General features: G+C 47.8%; 2 protein-coding genes across 3 annotated transcripts in view; one reads left to right on the top strand and one right to left on the bottom strand.

The window, feature by feature from the left end:
• Nucleotides 1–743, bottom strand: part of fzr1a (fizzy/cell division cycle 20 related 1a) — a gene marked incomplete at both ends in the record, with an annotated part of 8011 nt that extends 7268 nt beyond the window's left edge. For both annotated transcript variants that reach the window (XM_080547240.1, XM_080547241.1), the window contains 2 exons: nt 1–48; nt 678–743. The exon at nt 1–48 is cut by the window's left edge and continues 81 nt beyond it. In XM_080547240.1, the coding sequence (XP_080403366.1) occupies nt 1–48; nt 678–743 (114 nt within the window). The remainder of the gene's footprint in view (nt 49–677) is intronic.
• Nucleotides 744–4953: 4210 nt separating this feature from the next.
• Nucleotides 4954–15655, top strand: LOC308172663 (eukaryotic initiation factor 4A-II; the record flags this gene model as incomplete). Its single annotated transcript, XM_080547589.1, has 11 exons — nt 4954–4982; nt 6143–6203; nt 6345–6477; nt 7051–7190; nt 8023–8191; nt 9280–9389; nt 10453–10596; nt 10987–11124; nt 11515–11604; nt 15259–15338; nt 15511–15655. 11 exons carry the CDS (start codon nt 4954–4956, stop codon nt 15653–15655), a joined length of 1239 nt encoding a protein of 412 aa, XP_080403715.1.
• Between the last annotated feature and the right edge of the window lie 835 nt (nt 15656–16490).

The raw sequence follows: 16490 nt of genomic DNA, 5'->3' as shown, positions 1-16490 counted from the left end.
CAGCGGCGAGCTGTTGGGGGTCACGTGACGCATCACATCTGTGGCTTTCTGTGGCAGATATCACAGCAGTTAACATTGTGGTTAGTCATGACAGGTTGTTGAAAAGCATATACAAAATAATAATAATAATAACAACAACAATAGTTTTATTGCCATGCAATCAACTTCAATTGTTGTATAACCCTGGCCCTAACTCCAGTCTTAACCCTAACTCCAACCCTGTCCTCACAGCTAAGTCTAACCCTGTCCCTAAACCTAACCCTGGCCCTAACCCAACCCTGTCCCCAGCCTAACCCCAGCCTAACTCCAGCTCCACTTCTAACATCAACCCTGTCCCCATCCCTTGCTAAATACCCCCCCCCCTCTTTCCTTTTCCCCCAACCCTGAAATGAAACATATGCCCCCCCCTTATTTCTTTATGTCCAGCATAATTCACGTGCTAAATAAATTACCCCCCCCCCCCCCTTTACGATTGTAAAGGTTTCTTTCTTTCTTTTCTGAGGTAACATTTTAAATGACTTTGACCTGTGCCTACCCAATGCATTTATGTGTTGAGGCAATAGTACCCTAACCTAACCCGACCCTGGTCCTAACTCCAGCTCCAGCCCCAACCCCAACCACTCAACACCAGGTGATAACCCACGACATGGTGATGGATACAATGGAGGACTCACAATGGGGCTGGAGTTTTCGTTGTGGATGTTGATCTGCCGGAGCAGACGACGTTCATACTCCTGGTCCATCTGGTTGTCCTCAGTAGGGTGTCGAGGTCCTCAGGAGGGTGTCGAGGTCCTCAGGAGGGTGTCGAGGTCCTCAGTAGGGTGTCGAGGTCCAGCTGGTTGTCCTCAGGAGGGTGGAGAGGTCCAGCTGGTTGTCCTCAGGAGGGGGTAGAGGTCCAGCTGCCTAGACAGCTCCACACGCCTGTCCGCACACACAGAAACACAACTGTCAGAGTGGCTGGAAGTAGATATCTAGCTACTAGTGAGGACTTGGCGGTCAGAGAGAAATGTGCAACTGGTTGTCATGACTGGGCACTCGCACTCTCTCTCTCTCTGTGTCTCTCTCTCTGTCTCTCTCTCTCTGTCTCTCTCTCTCTCTCTCTCTCTCTGTCTCTCTCTCTGTCTCTCTCTCTCTCTCTCTCTCTCTCTCTCTCTCTCTCTCTCTCTCTATCTCTCTCTCTATGTCTCTCTCTCTCTCTCTCTCTCTCTCTCTCTCTTCATCTGCTGAAATGTGCAACTGGTTGTCATGACTGTTCATTATATACCTCCAATTATTGATCTCATATTTGAGTAATAGCTAAGGACATTAGGGCAGATTCTCTGATCAAATCACCAGTCAAGCAACCGGTGTGGGAGTCAAGAATTTGCTATCTTATCTGAAGTAGATACCAAACTAGCAAGTCAGTGAAAAAGCCACTTACCGACACTGCAATAAAATAATAATCCAGGTAGATTTCGACTTGTCTTTATGATAATCCAGGTAACGTAGTCTTGTCATTCCCCTGTAATGGTGTTCTATGAGTCTGCTAGCTAGCATGTAGCTAGAGGCTACAACGGCTGCATTCGTAAATGTGCTCTGAGAGCGCCGGAGGGCACACGGGGTCCAGCGTCATAAAGGGACCGAGTCACTTGATTGGACGAGAGGCGTTCCGTGAGTGCTGGTGCAGATTTCCAGAGCGTGTTTACGAACGCACCCATAGTTGGGCAAGCCGATCAATGTTTTTTGAAGGTAAAAGAAGCACTGCATGATGGGAAGCTCTGTGGAACGCTGACGTGAGCTGTTTCAAAACAAAACACGGGAAAAGCCACGTTCGTGTTGCCTAGGGAACGGTCTGGAAAAAGGGCTCTAAAGATTAATATTTACGGTACCATGTTTCTCTTTTTTTGTCTTTTGTTGTCCCGTCTTTGATGTTGGTATATTAAAATGATAATAACAATATTGTGTGAAAAAAAAAAAAAAAAAAAAAAAAAACTCCTAACGAAATATCAGCTCATCCTTAAAACGTGCACCAAATAAGCTGACTGTTAACTGAACTAAAGACATGCGTTGCTAACGTTACGTAGCTCATGCTTGTGCACGAATGTCCACTATTACGGTGGCCGACAAGGACAAACGCGCTGCAAAGACCAAAAGCATTGATTGAATCCGCGCTGCTCACACAGACAGACAGACCGGCCCGGGCCATGGAGGTGTACCTGCAGCAGATCGCTGCGGAGAGGAGGGCCAGGCTCTCCTTCGTGGCCATGAGGCGCAGAGAGAGGATCAGAAACGCACTGATGGAGAGAAAGATGCACATCCACCGGCACCTCAGACACAGGATGCACATCCTCCGCCAGATGCAGACACAACGCGCAGCAGTGAGTAACACAAACGACCCAGTGGGCAGTAGTCAGCTGGCTAAAACTCAACTGTGAACATAATATGCCTATAAGTACACGCATATGTGCTAAAATACGAGGTGTAGATTTGTGTCATTGCTGTTAATGTAGAATCAAATTCATCATCACGTCATCATCAGTAACTCAAATAACCCCTGACTTCTTTCTCCCCCCCCCCCCCCCCTGACACACACAGTGCAAAGTCCCCTCAGCCCTGCAGGTTCAGTCCACCCTCTGGAAGAACACCGTGAAGGACCTCCAGCCTCAGGACTGGCTGGACAGGATCCACATGAGCAAGGACACCTTCCGCCTGCTGTGTGACAAGATCCGACCCGCCATGAGACGCTGCGTCCGTCACAGTCACACCCCTCTGGAGAAGCGCGTGGCGGTCGCTCTGTCGTGGCTGGCCACCGGCACAGACTCCTTCTCCTCCTCCTCCGTCTCCATCGGGGGGGACCGTCTCGACAACGACACCAGGCGCGACGTACACGACGTCTGCGCGGCCGTGGAGAGCGCCCTGAAGCCCCAGTACATCCGGCGGCCCGTGGAGCCCGCGGAGCTGGAGGAGAGCGCCGCGCTGTTCAACGCGCGCTGGGGCTTCCCTCGCTGCGTGGGCGCCATCGGCTCCATCGTCCGCACGCCCGCGAGGCTGAGGAGGAGGAGGAGCGGGGTCGCCGAGACGACAGAGAACAACGACCGCTGGAACACCGAGGAGGAGGCGGGGGGAAGGCACTCGGACCACTCGGTGGTGCTCCAGGGCGTGGTGGACGCATACGGACGGTTCTGGGACGTCTGTTGCGCCGGGTTCCCGGGCGGCACCACCTCCAGCGCCGCCGCCGCTCTGCGCAGCTCCGAGTTGTGGACCCTGCTGGCCACGGAGGAGGGGGGGCTGCTGTCGCCCCCGCAGAACCCCCTCCACCCCCACAAACTCGTGGGTGGGTTTCCGACTCTCGGGTACACCCTCCTGGGCGACGCGGGCCTCCCTCTGCGACCCTGGCTCCTCAAAGGTTACCTGGAGGAGTCACCCGGCGGAGTCCGGCTCACGCCGGAGCAGCGCGCCTTCAACGCCCGGCTGAGCCGTGCCCGGGCCCCCGTGCGGGGGGCCTTCAGGCGCCTGGTGGCCCGCTGGCAGTGTCTACACGAGCGCAACGCAAACGCAAACACAAACACCTGCTGTCGTCAGTCGGACTTGGTTCCAGTTGTGGCGCTGGCCTGCTGCGTGCTCCACAACATGTGCGAGGTGGAAGGGGAGCCCTGTCTGGAGAGGTGGCTGGACGAGACCCGCGGGGCGGAGCAGGGGGGGGAGGGGGAGCAGGGGGAGGAGGTGGAGCCCCGCGACGTGGCCCCCCACCCCGCATCCCTGGACGAGGCGCACGGCAAGGCGGTGCGGGCTCTGCTGAGCCGCTACTTCCATCAGTCACAGCAGCTAGAGCCCTCGCGGGAGTCACAGCTAGAGCCCTCGCGGGAGTCACAGCTAGAGCCCTCACGTGAGTCACAGCTGATGAAACAGGAGTCACAGTTATTAACGCACAACGAATCACAGTTGACACATGAGTCACAGCTGACACAGGAGTCACGCCTGACACACGAGTCACAGCTGAAACAGGAGTCACAGCTGAAACAGGAGTCACAGTTGACACACGAGTCACAGCTGAAACAGGAGTCATAGTTAACACACGAGTCACAGTTGACACAGAAGTCTCACCTCCCACAGTTACAACAGTCAGAGGAGTCACAGCTGCGGCACTCGCAGCAGGACAGCAGGACAGCACACAGACCATCGTAACACCCTCCTCATGTCCCATCTTAAGTGAGAGCACTGAAGCAGCAGCAATCTATCAACTTTGCTCAGTTGGAAATGGACATCTGCTATAATAATGACGTTTCTTGTTTTCAAGATACCCCCATCACTGCTAAACATTTAAATAAATGAGAGTATTCTGAAATACTGCTTTGTCTAATTTCATATTAGGTGTAAAGCTTCTGTTCAGTGTTTGCTACTAGGGACCGTTGTGGATGTGAAGATATGTTTCAAAAACACCACACTTATTTTGCAGTCAAAGGGACCCAGTGGATGAAGTGTATTCAGGTCAGTGAGATCTTGGCCCTCCTGAACAGTCAAAACGTTGCAGACTGAAATGCACTGCCACGATCACTTCTTTCATCTTTTTCGTATCTGTTCTATGAATATAATCATATAACATACTTTAAAAGTGCATTTCTGTCTGCAGCGTTTGTGCGCTCACACCCCTGGATGAGTTTCTCGAAAACCCCGTTATAACGTCAACCCCCTTTTTACTGCAATATTCATCCGCTACAATATATAGTCCGTGATATCAGATATGAAAACGGTGGTACATAACATACACACAACGTTGTGTTTCACAGTGGATATTATATCTTCCAAAACATGTTTTTTCATGTCACAAATACAACATTTAAGCGACTTTAATGTAGTCACGTGACCGAAATGTTTTGAGTCCCGGCCAATTGGAATGTCCAGCGTCGTAAGCGCTTTGCCTGTTCACTCCCTCCGCTACCTTTTCCATCGAGCCCTGGAAGCTTCGGTCGGAACATGTCTGGCGGGTCTGCAGAGTATAACAGGTAATATAACCATGCATTACTATTATATGCGCGTTTTAAATTGTGCATTTTACTGTCAACTGTATTCGCATGAATTATGTCAATGCACTTGTCAATTATAAATCATTAAGGTATCACTAGTCTTGCAAATTGTCTAGCAGAATGTCTGGTAATCATCCTGTAAGCCAGCTGCGAATGTCTCTTAGCAGGCCAGCCTAGCTGGTAGAGACATGGGCTGTGTTCGGAATGGCATACTAGCATACTACTCATACTAGATATGACCTAGATTTTGAGTATGCATGCAGTGCGTTCACACTGTACAGTATGTGAAATTTGAGTATGCAAGAAATGTATACTAGATTTTCGGTCGGCTGGTATTGGCATACTTATTATGCATTTTGTAAGCAGTATGCAGTATATACTAATTGAGTATGCTAGTATATACTAATTGAGTATGCTAGTATGCAGTATATACTAATTGAGTATGCAGTATATACTAATTGAGTATGCAGTATATACTCATTGAGTATGCTAGTATGCAGTATGCTAGTATGCCATTTCGAACACAGCCATACTACGCACTGGATCACACAGGCTGCCCTGCTGTTCTGGTGCAGCTCTGGCCCTCTAGGATCTGATTTGCAAAGCTTTGCCAATTGTATTGCCCAGCTGTCCTGAAACCACCATAAACCTCTCTCACTGACATGCCTCGGTATACACGAGCTGGGCTTTATTAAACAATGTTGGGGTTGGTGCACAAACTTTGTAACTTTTATTATTACCCACGTTTTTTTTCCATTTTTTTTTTACGTGCCCGCCCACCCACCCTCCGTTTCTTTGACACACGTTGGGGGCATAGATGGCAAATTAATCCATATCAGTCCAGCCCCAATGAGACCGATCTCTCTTGTGCTCGAGTCAGCTGTTCGTTGTTGTGATCAGAGTGGTTGTTGTGACAGAGGGTGAGGCAGAGGGGCGAGCTGTCACAACTAGCCCGTCAGTCACACCATGGCGCAAACAAGCTTACCCACGGCTGCTTAGCAGATCTGACAGCTTCACTGCGGGTTATCAACATGCACTTGGTAGTTCAGGGAGTAGTTCTAGGTAACAGCTTCTGTGGTTGTAGTGCATGAATACTGTTACTGTTGTCGCCTTGTTATTCTCCTGCTTCTCATCTCTAGAGACGGAGACCATGGCGACCACGGGGGCCCTGAAGGGATGGAGCCAGACGGTATCATCGAGGTGTGTGTGTGTTCACTTCCATGTGTTTGTTTGTTCACTTGTGTGTGTGTGTGTGTGTGTGTGTGTTCAGTCTATGTTTGGAGATTATGCAAGGTGCGGTTGGTTGACGTTGAACACGTGTGTGTGTTCATATGTTGCCAGAGCAACTGGACTGAGATCACAGATAACTTTGATGACATGGCCCTGAAGGAGACTCTGCTGAGGGGGATCTATGCCTATGGGTTTGAAAAACCATCCGCCATTCAGCAAAGAGCTATTATCCCGTGCATTAAAGGTAAGATGTCGACCACGGGATGCTGGTGGAGGTAGACACATGTTTGATACCATTCCTTATTCCGTTCCATGCATTACAATGAGCCCGTCCTCTGATTTCTACCACCGCTGAAATATGTATATACTGTATATATCTCAAAAACACCTGAACGTTTTTTATAGGGTTCCCACAGGTCCTTGAAATCCTTGAAAGTTTGTGAATTTGAGAAAAAGAAATCAAGGTCTTGACATGAAAATAGACATGGGTCATTGGAAGTGCTTGAATTCCCCCCTCTCTCTCTCTCTCTCTCTCTCTCTCTCTCTCTCTCTCTCTCTAAAAAAAAGAATATAAAAAAAAGATCTACATTTTTTTTTTACTTAGCTCGTCAACTAGTTCTGTCTCAAATTATGCCGTGTTGGGTCCTTGAATTTGAGGGAATTGAGTCTTGAAAGTCCTTGAAAGGTGCTTGAAAGGTGCTTGAATTTGATGTTTCAGAAGGTGTGGGAACCCTGACCATAGCTGACACTGCCTTTCTTGTGTGCTTGTCTCTCCCTGCCTTTCCTTTCCTTTCCTTGTCTTGTGTTGTCTGTCCAGGCTATGACGTGATCGCCCAGGCCCAGTCAGGCACGGGGAAGACGGCTACGTTCGCCATCTCCATCCTGCAGCAGCTGGACATGAACCAGAAGGAGACCCAGGCGCTGGTCCTGGCCCCCACCAGAGAGCTGGCCCAACAGGTATGCTGCACCGGGGGTCCTAGTATAAACACCCCCCTAACCCCCGAACCTTCCTTCTATCATGGAAGGTATGCTGCACCGGGGGTCCTAGTATAAACACCCCCCCTAACCCCCGAACCTTCCTTCTATCATGGAAGGTATGCTGCACATTCCTTCCATGATCAAGGCCACATTAACCCATAATGTTGTGTGGCCTGGGGTGGTCCAGTGGTCTAGCACCATGGCCTGGGGTGGTCCAGTGGTCTAGCACCATGGCCTGGGGTGGCCCAGTGGTCTAGCACCATAGCCTGGGGTGGTCCAGTGGTCTAGCACCATGGCCTGGGGTGGTCCTGTGGTCTAGCACCATGGCCTGGGGTGGTCCAGTGGTCTAGCACCATAGCCTGGGGTGGTCCAGTGGTCTAGCACCATGGCCTGGGGTGGTCCAGTGGTCTAGCACCATGGCCTGGGGTGGTCCAGTGGTCTAGCGCCATGGCCTGGGGTGGTCCAGTGGTCTAGCGCCATGGCCTGGGTTGGTCCAGTGGTCTAGCACCATGGCCTGGGGTGGTCCAGTGGTCTAGCACCATGGCCTGGGGTGGTCCAGTGGTCTAGCACCATGGCCTGGGGTGGTCCAGTGGTCTAGCACCATGGCCTGGGGTGGTCCAGTGGTCTAGCACCGCGCTCTTCAGTGCACACATTATGCCCATGTTGGCCTGGGTTCGAATCCGGCCCGTGCCCTGCTGACATACATGCAGACTCTCCTGTCTGTCTTCACTGTAGCTGTCCAATAAAATGACACATCTGAATGGGACTGCCCCCACCCAGAAAAAATACCCATGACATTGTTTTCTTCCAGATTCAGAAGGTGATTCTGGCCCTGGGCGACTACATGGGGGCAGCCTGCCACGCCTGCATCGGTGGGACGAACGTCCGCAACGAAATGCAGAAGCTCCAGGCGGAGGCGCCTCACATAGTGGTCGGGACCCCCGGACGAGTGTTTGACATGTTGAATAGGAGATATCTTTGTGAGTATACATACGCCATCTACTGGCCACGCATGGAACTGCTTAGACGCTGACAGTGGAATTAACTCTCTCTACGGTCTGATTCTATAACAGAGAGGTTAGTTCTGCTGGTACGGTATCAGACCTGGGTCGAAAGTCTTTTTTTATAGAGCTCTACACACTGGATGGCCTTTCTTTTTCTGTTTCTTTTCTTAATTAAAGGCATAGTTCATGTTTTTTGATGATGGACCTCATTTGTGCTAGGCTCATCCAGACACTTATTTCATATTACTATTCTTGAGCTTTCTCAGGCTAGCATCGGGGCTAACATTTAGCCATACCAGTTTAGGCTAGCTCGGGGCTAACATCTAGCCATACCAGTAGACATGAATGGGCCCATTGTTACGCTATCAAAACCCCACAGAAAACGTCTTTCAAAATGTCTCCACACAAAATGTGAAACATGATTTAGTTTTTCAGGGTCCATAGAAAGATACTTGTTATGTTTGTATCTGTAATTGTGCTTTTTTAACAGAGTGGACTGGCTTATTTTAACCCATTGTTGTTCCACTCAAATGAACACCAGGTTGCACACTCCAGAGTGTGGAGTAGAAATGATTTCCAAGCCGAGGGCAAAAAATTATTCTTCTCAGTTCAGATAGAAATAACAGATTGTTTTCTTGTTGACATGCCTGTATAGCCCACAACGATATGAGATGGCTGTATAATTTCTTGTGGAGATATTTTTAAGTATCAATTCGTATAGCATCCAATTCATGTACACGGATATGGCTCAATCTAGTCCCAGAGCTAGCCTAAGAAAGCTCAAAAATTGAATTCCTTTTTTTTTCGGGATTAGCCTAAAACACTCCCAAGTAAGTGGAAAATGAGGTCTAATATAGAAAAGAAACCCTGAACTATTCCTTTTAAGGCTGCCCCTTTGAAATGGGCAATCTAAATCAAACACACCAGAAGTTATCGACAGCAGAAAAAACAAAATGGTGTTTTGACCCAGATCTGATGGCCATGGGAGCATGCCACCACACATTGGACATTTCAGTAACCCTGGTGACCAAAGGTAAACAACAACTTCCTCTCGTTCTGCTCAGCTCCTAAATGGATCAAGAATTTTGTCTTGGATGAAGCTGATGAGATGTTGAGTCGAGGCTTCAAGGATCAGATCTATGAGATTTTTCAAAAGTTAAGCACCAACATCCAAGTGAGTTTTTGCAACTTTGTTTTTTTTTAGTCTCTTTTTTTTAATCTGCCATATGTCTCCACCTATGTCATTACATGGGACCCAGCAGTCTTTGACTGTAGTCACTGTTAGACACGCACCAATCCAGACGCACCAATCCAGTACTGAACATTGGTGTCTGGCCGATTTTGGCCCAAAAGGCCCCAAAATAATGTTGTTATAATTGTATTACATTTTGCTGGATATAGGTGATGCTATATTGGACAGGTGATGCTGGTGAGATAGGTGATGCTATATCGGACGCCATGACACAAACGGTCGTAAAAAAAAACGTGCCAAACGTGCGGTGTCAACCTGACAGCTACACCGCTGAGATGATATGCGAGTGTGTCTGATGACAACAACAATAACCATGTCTGTGGTCTGCTGGAATTAGCCTACTTCACGCTTAAGACAGACGCCAGTAACAACTGGTTCTTGCGAAATTTGCACAGCCGACGAGTGTTTGAGGGACGGCAGCAGCAATTTCACATTTAAAAAAGAAAAGGAGTTTTGGATTGGATTGGTAATCTATACCGGCAGATACTCAAAGTTCAGGACTCTGTATCGGCAATGAAAAAGTAGTACCAGTGCATCCCTAGTCACTGTTTTAAAGCTCAGAACCAGGGCAAAGACCAACACCTTTGTGGCCGCTTGACTCCACCATTATTGGGCTAACAACTTCTAAAAACGGGGGCATACAGTGTGCTCTGTACCAAATGGACGGTGCGTACATACATACATACATACATACATACATAGCCGCCATTGGCTTAACTTCATTGGCATAACTTTAACTCGCATCAATCATCTCTCACAGCACTGCACCCTGCCCCCCGCGCGCAGAGCTACGCATCAGACGTGTGGTTCGCTGAAAATTAAATAACAACGAATACTTAACTCCGTAACTTCACTCGCCCACTAAGGCCAGGTTTGAGTCGTTGTGGTCGTGGTGGTTATTCCAGGTCTAGAAGCATCTGCTGTCTGTACACAATAGCCTGAACGAAGTTAACCTCCCAGGGACCTGCCCCCCCGTCTGCTGTAGGTGGTGCTGCTCTCCGCCACCATGCCCGCAGACGTCCTGGAGGTCACCAAGAAGTTCATGCGGGAGCCTATCCGCATCCTGGTGAAGAAGGAGGAGCTCACCTTGGAGGGTATCAAGCAGTTCTACATCAACGTAGAGCGAGAGGTGGGAGCATAGATGTAGAACACTAGATAGACTGATATGAGAGGTGGGAGCATAGATGTAGAACACTAGATAGACTGATGTTATACGAGAGGTGGGAGCATAGATGGAGAACACTAGATAGACTGATGTTATACGAGAGGTGGGAGCATAGATGGAGAACACTAGATAGACTGGGGTTATACGAGAGGTGGGAGCATAGATGGAGAACACTAGATAGACTGATGTTATACGAGAGGTGGGAGCATAGATGGAGAACACTAGATAGACTGATGTTATACGAGAGGTGGGAGCATAGATGTAGAACACTAGATAGACTGATGTTATATGAGAGGTGGGAGCATAGACAAAACAAGACTTCCCTCTGAAACCTAACCCCCCCCGGCCCTCCAGGAGTGGAAGCTGGACACCCTGTGTGATCTGTATGAGACCCTCACCATCACACAGGCCGTCATCTTCCTCAACACCCGGAGGAAGGTGGACTGGCTGACTGAGAAGATGCACGCCAGAGACTTCACTGTGTCTGCCCTGGTGAGACACACGCACACACGCCCACACCCACACACGCCAGAGACTTCACTGTGTCTGCCCTGGTGAGACACACGCACACACGCCCACACCCACACACACTCATGCACGCTTGAAACTTGAGTGTCTGCCCTGGTGAGAAGAGACACACATGCATTCTCTGACGCACACAAAAAGTGTCTGTGTGAGTGTGTGTGTCTGTGTGTCTGAGTGAGTGAGTGAGTGTCTGTGTCTGTGAGTGTGTGTGTGTGTGTGTGTGTGTGTGTGTGTGTGTGTGTGTGTGTGTGTGTGTGCATCTGTGAGTGTGTGTATGGCCTGTTACGACACCTCACAACCAACCAGTCATGTGAAAAAAAAGCAACCCTCCACCATAACCTCCCTGTAACGTTCCAGCATGGAGACATGGACCAGAAGGAGAGGGACGTGATCATGAGGGAGTTCAGGTCTGGGTCCAGCAGAGTCCTGATCACCACAGACCTGCTGGTGAGTTCTCTGTTAACATTCACACCCAGTACCAAGTCAACAACCAACATGGTGCCTTCTGACTTTACTGGGAAACATTTACTCAACTGCAATGTAATGAAGCAATATCACACGAGAGGGAGTGCTGTTATACTGAATATCAGCACGGCTGTGATTCGGTCGTAGGTACGAGGCCTCCTGATAGATAATCTGATAATGTTGTCTAATTAACGGTCATTTAGTAGAACACCTGTGCGACGAAGGGCTACATATAGTTAAAAGCAGTGGCGGGCGGTGCATTTCACACCTAGGCCTTCAGTGATGTCCGACACAGTCCTACCTGAATTATTCTACCTCTTAATACCATCATTATGACGCCATGGCTCTAGAAACTAGACAGAAACACAGTATAACCGGGCGTTGCATCACCTTAACATAATCAGACAAGTACAACAGAGTTATATTAATATTTCCGAAGCATTTTTAATCAATAAATCCGCATTTACAATGAAGAGTGTGATCTTTAAGATCGCTTCGCTTGGATACTGTCAAAACGTTTAAATAAAGGGCACTTTTATCGTCAAGAAACGTGACAAAACAATTCAACAAGTCTCCTTGAGTACTTTTACTGCACAGCTGATTCACGTGCGCCACCCACGTAATCTCCACATCTCTTGCAACCTGCAACAGACGCATCAAACATTTATTTTATAAGCCTATATTTGTCATTTTAATTACCTATATATTAATTCGTTAATATTGAAACGAAAATAAAATGAATTTTAATTACCTATATATTAATTCGTTAATATTGAAACGAAAATAAAATGAAATAACGAAATAAAATGACAAAATATATACAAATAAAATAAAAAATAAAATGCTTTGTACTCACCATAACAACTTCATTTGAAAACAAAATCCATCCTCCTTTCTTTCCTCAGGAATACTTCAATTACTCTGTTGTAGAGTTTATCTGTACGCTTCAGCTCCATCAATAAGTGCTTTTCAATTGACATGGAAGCTAATGCTGAAAGCCGAGTCTGTCCAGTAGCATTTCTGGCATACGTTTTAATTCGCTTTAAGGCCGAGAATGACCGCTCGACCGAAGCAGTGGACACAGGGATGGTCACTGCCACACATGCCAAACTGTAAAGCTGCCCCATGGTCTCACTCAGATTTTTCTGCTTAAGGAAATGAAGGAGATCAGTCGGACTTTTCCCTTCAAAATCGGTCATGGCATACATTACAGTCAGTTCTGTTTTTAGCCGGGACAGATCGAACAGTGTTCCGTGACTCTGTGTTAGGCTGGAGAAGGCTGTTTGCGGGAATTTCATCCGGTAGGTCTGAAAGTGCTGGGGGTCGAGGAGGGAGAGAAACATTAACTTCTCGTGGTCTTGGAACCTGTTCCGTATCTGACAAAGAATGTTGTCCAGAATATTGCTGTGGAGCTGTTGGTAGTGTGCGCGATCTCCTTGTGCTGTACGTGGGCCTCTGCGTGCGCTCGGACCACTTGAGATGCGCGCTGTGTCCTCGTAGATTTGTCTGAACCGGCACCTCTCTCGCTCAATTGTGTCACAGAACTCGTTCACCCTGGTCAGACAGAATTGCACATCCAATGTTTGCTTCTGGAGTATGGCAAAGAGCACATCTGAATGCTTAAAAATATCATTGAATGTTTCAAGCAAAAAACAAAACTCAAAATCATCCAGACGTGCATGAAATCCTTGAGCGCTAAGCACAGTATCCCCATCATACTCATCATGATGTTCTGGTATGTGGTCAAACAGCTCCTTGAGGGCAACTCTCTTCTCAAAGACTGCATTGACCAATCTCGAGGTATATTGCCACCGCGTTGGTGCAACCTTAGGAAGACGACGCTTGCAAATGTCATCCAGCAGTTGGGTGCGCTTAGGGGATCTGGAGAAAAATGCTGCAAGGCCATTGAGGCTGGCAAAAAATACCTTGCATTCTTTAAGCTTTGAGGCCCCTTGAGTCAGTACTAAATTGAGTCGATGTGCATAGCAGTGAATGAATAAGGCCATAGGTGCCCTCTCCTTAACTTTAGCCTGCACCCCATTTAGTCCAGATGCCATGACCGCTGCACCATCAAAACACTGTGCCACAACTTTATCCAGGCTACATTCATATTCCTCCAAGAAACGTAAAATAAGAGCGGCAATGTCATCAGCTCGCTTGCCGCTTGTAACGTCTTCAAATCTGACAAACCGCTCCTTGACACCTGTGTCCGTCACATAACGCAGGACAAGTGCCAGCTGTGCTACATTACCCACGTCTGTCGTCTCGTCCACCATAATAGCGACAAAGGGTGCCCTTTTAATCTCCATTTTGATCTCTTCTCCCATCACTTCAGAAATAGCAAAAATCAGGTCGTTTTGTATTTTGCCTGACGTCCCAGTAAACACTTTGTTTGTGGACAGGTGGTAATGTAAATCTGGGTTGTTTTCAGCCAGAAAAGAAAGAAGCTCAACGTAGTTCCCTCTGTTTGTGGACTCGGAGGTTTCATCATGTCCCCTAAATGAAAGTTCTTGTTTACCCAAAAACAGGACACAATCGATCAGACTTTTCAGTATGTCCCTATTTTTGGTCACCCTTTCGTTGTGAAGCTCCGTTTCCCTCCGCACTTGCTCGTTGAGCTGTAAATCCACTCGAGTGTCCCCAAAGGTGTTCAAAAGCACCGTTGCTTGTAAGTGCCCAGCCGTGCTTTGGTGTCTCGTTGCTCCCTTGGTTAGACAACTCAAGTTTGCAAAACCAGTGTGGCTCCAAACACCCGATCGATCTGTTGCAAATAGCAGGCATTGCCAGCAGTACAATTTGCAGTGCCTTTCGGAGCCTGTGAGCCAGGGGTACCGCTCGTAGTTAGCGATCTGAAAGTGCCGGACAAACCCTTTTCCCCGCTGAGAAAGGCTCGCAAGAGTCGGGGTTGGCCGTTCTCTGATAATGTCTATCTTTTCCTGGAAAGTTCTTCTAGAAAATGGCGTTGTTTTAAGATCTGCCACCACATCTGCCTCTTCTCCCCCTTCCGCCATTGTAGCTGATTGCAGACGGTATAAAGATACGCAAATTACCTTGCTACGCATCTCAATAGTGCGTATCCAATCAAAAGACGTGCTGGGTGCTGACATCAGATTGAGCCTTCCAGCAGGCGCCGTTGTTGATTTTGCTCGCATCTACGTAGGTTTACTAGGAACGCCACAGGTTTTCTCGTTCCAACGTGAAGTTACAGGTCGAATTCGCGGCACCGTCTGTTGTGAAGGCGGGCAGATTTGGGAGCCCCCTAGCAACACATTTTGATTGGATAAAAGCTCTAACATAAAGGCCAGCCCTCCAAATCTCAATTGGAGACTGGAAGCAGCGCAACCAAGAGGAAAGCTATGAAATGAAGAGAATAGACTATGGGGAATCATTCATACATATTTGTGGAAAAAATATATTAAATAAAATGTATATTCTGATGATGTTTAGGCCAGCAGAGAAGGCCTTGCTGGCCCTGACGGCACACCACTGGTTAAAAGTCCCAGTGCTGTTATACTGGATATCGGCACTCATGGAATGCCTCTTGTCCAATCAAATTACTTGGTTCGGAACTACGTAACTGTTGTGTAAATGACTTTGGATAAAAGCGTCAGGCATATAATGTGTGTTCATTTCCAGGCCCGTGGGATCGATGTGCAGCAAGTCTCCCTGGTCATCAACTATGACCTACCCACCAACCGAGAGAACTACATCCATAGGTTAGTATTGGTAGTTGTAGTTTTAGAGAACTACATCCATAGGTTAGTATGGGTAGTTGTAGTTTTAGAGAACTACATCCATAGGTTAGTACTGGTAGAGGACTACATCCATCCCCTGCCTTCTCCTGATCCTGCCGCCATGTTGTAACGTGCTTCTCTCTCTGCTCCACAGGATCGGCCGCGGCGGCCGCTTCGGCAGGAAGGGCGTGGCCATTAACTTTGTTACCGAGGAGGACAAGCGGATCCTCCGCGACATTGAGAGTTTCTACAACACCACCGTGGAGGAGATGCCCATGAACGTAGCCGATCTGATCTAACCGTCTCTGAGTGGGTCCGGCCGTGTCCGTAGGGTTTAACGCGGTTCTCCTCGCTGTCGCTGAATGAAAACGCGTGCGTCGTTGCTTCTTTTAATCGGGTGGAAAAGAAAACCCCGACATATACATACATACACAATATCGAGAGTCTTTTTTTCCCCAATGCTCCTGAAAGTCGGATCGGAAATTCTTTCAAAGTTGAAGCGTTAGGTTGTTGTGGGAGGTCAGACTGCAGAGGACATGGGGACTATGACCTCTGACCTGTTCTTCTTTTGTAGGCGTTACTTTCTTAGATCAGTGATAAAGATATGCATATTAGATGTTACCTATCGTTTAATAATTTACTTGTGGACTAGAAGGTATAAGTGCTGTATCCAGTCTGGGAGTTATGTCAAACTAACATACGTGCAGTTGTTGTTGGATGTTTCTTTTAAATTAGTTTTCTGCTTTATTGGGGAAAGAGACAGTAGGTTGACAGGCCGTGCCTCTCAGGTACCCCTGGTGTACGATGTTGGGCCCAGATTAAATGGCCTCCTAAGTTGAGCACTTACTTTCTTGATTATTCATTTTGTCTTCATGTATTTAACCTATTTAATCCTGCATTTTATTTTGTGTTCATTGTGAGTTCCAGAGTGTTAGACTATAAGCACTTCACTGACTTTGAAATGTATTTGACCCGTTTCTAAATAAAAAAAGGATTCTGGTTATTTGTGTTGTCTCTTTCCTAGGGAGAGAGAGAGAGAGAAAACTGGTATGCACTGTCTCAATTCACTCATGGAATGCCTCGTCCAATCAAATTATTTTTTCCCTTTATGACGTTGAACTCAGTGTGTGCTCC

The sequence above is a fragment of the Nansenia antarctica genome, assembly GCF_963989245.1.
Source record: "Nansenia antarctica genome assembly, chromosome: 17".
Lineage (NCBI taxonomy): Eukaryota > Metazoa > Chordata > Actinopteri > Argentiniformes > Microstomatidae > Nansenia > Nansenia antarctica.
The sequence above is the reverse complement of the archived record's forward strand: the minus strand, read 5'-3'. Positions and strand labels throughout refer to the sequence as shown.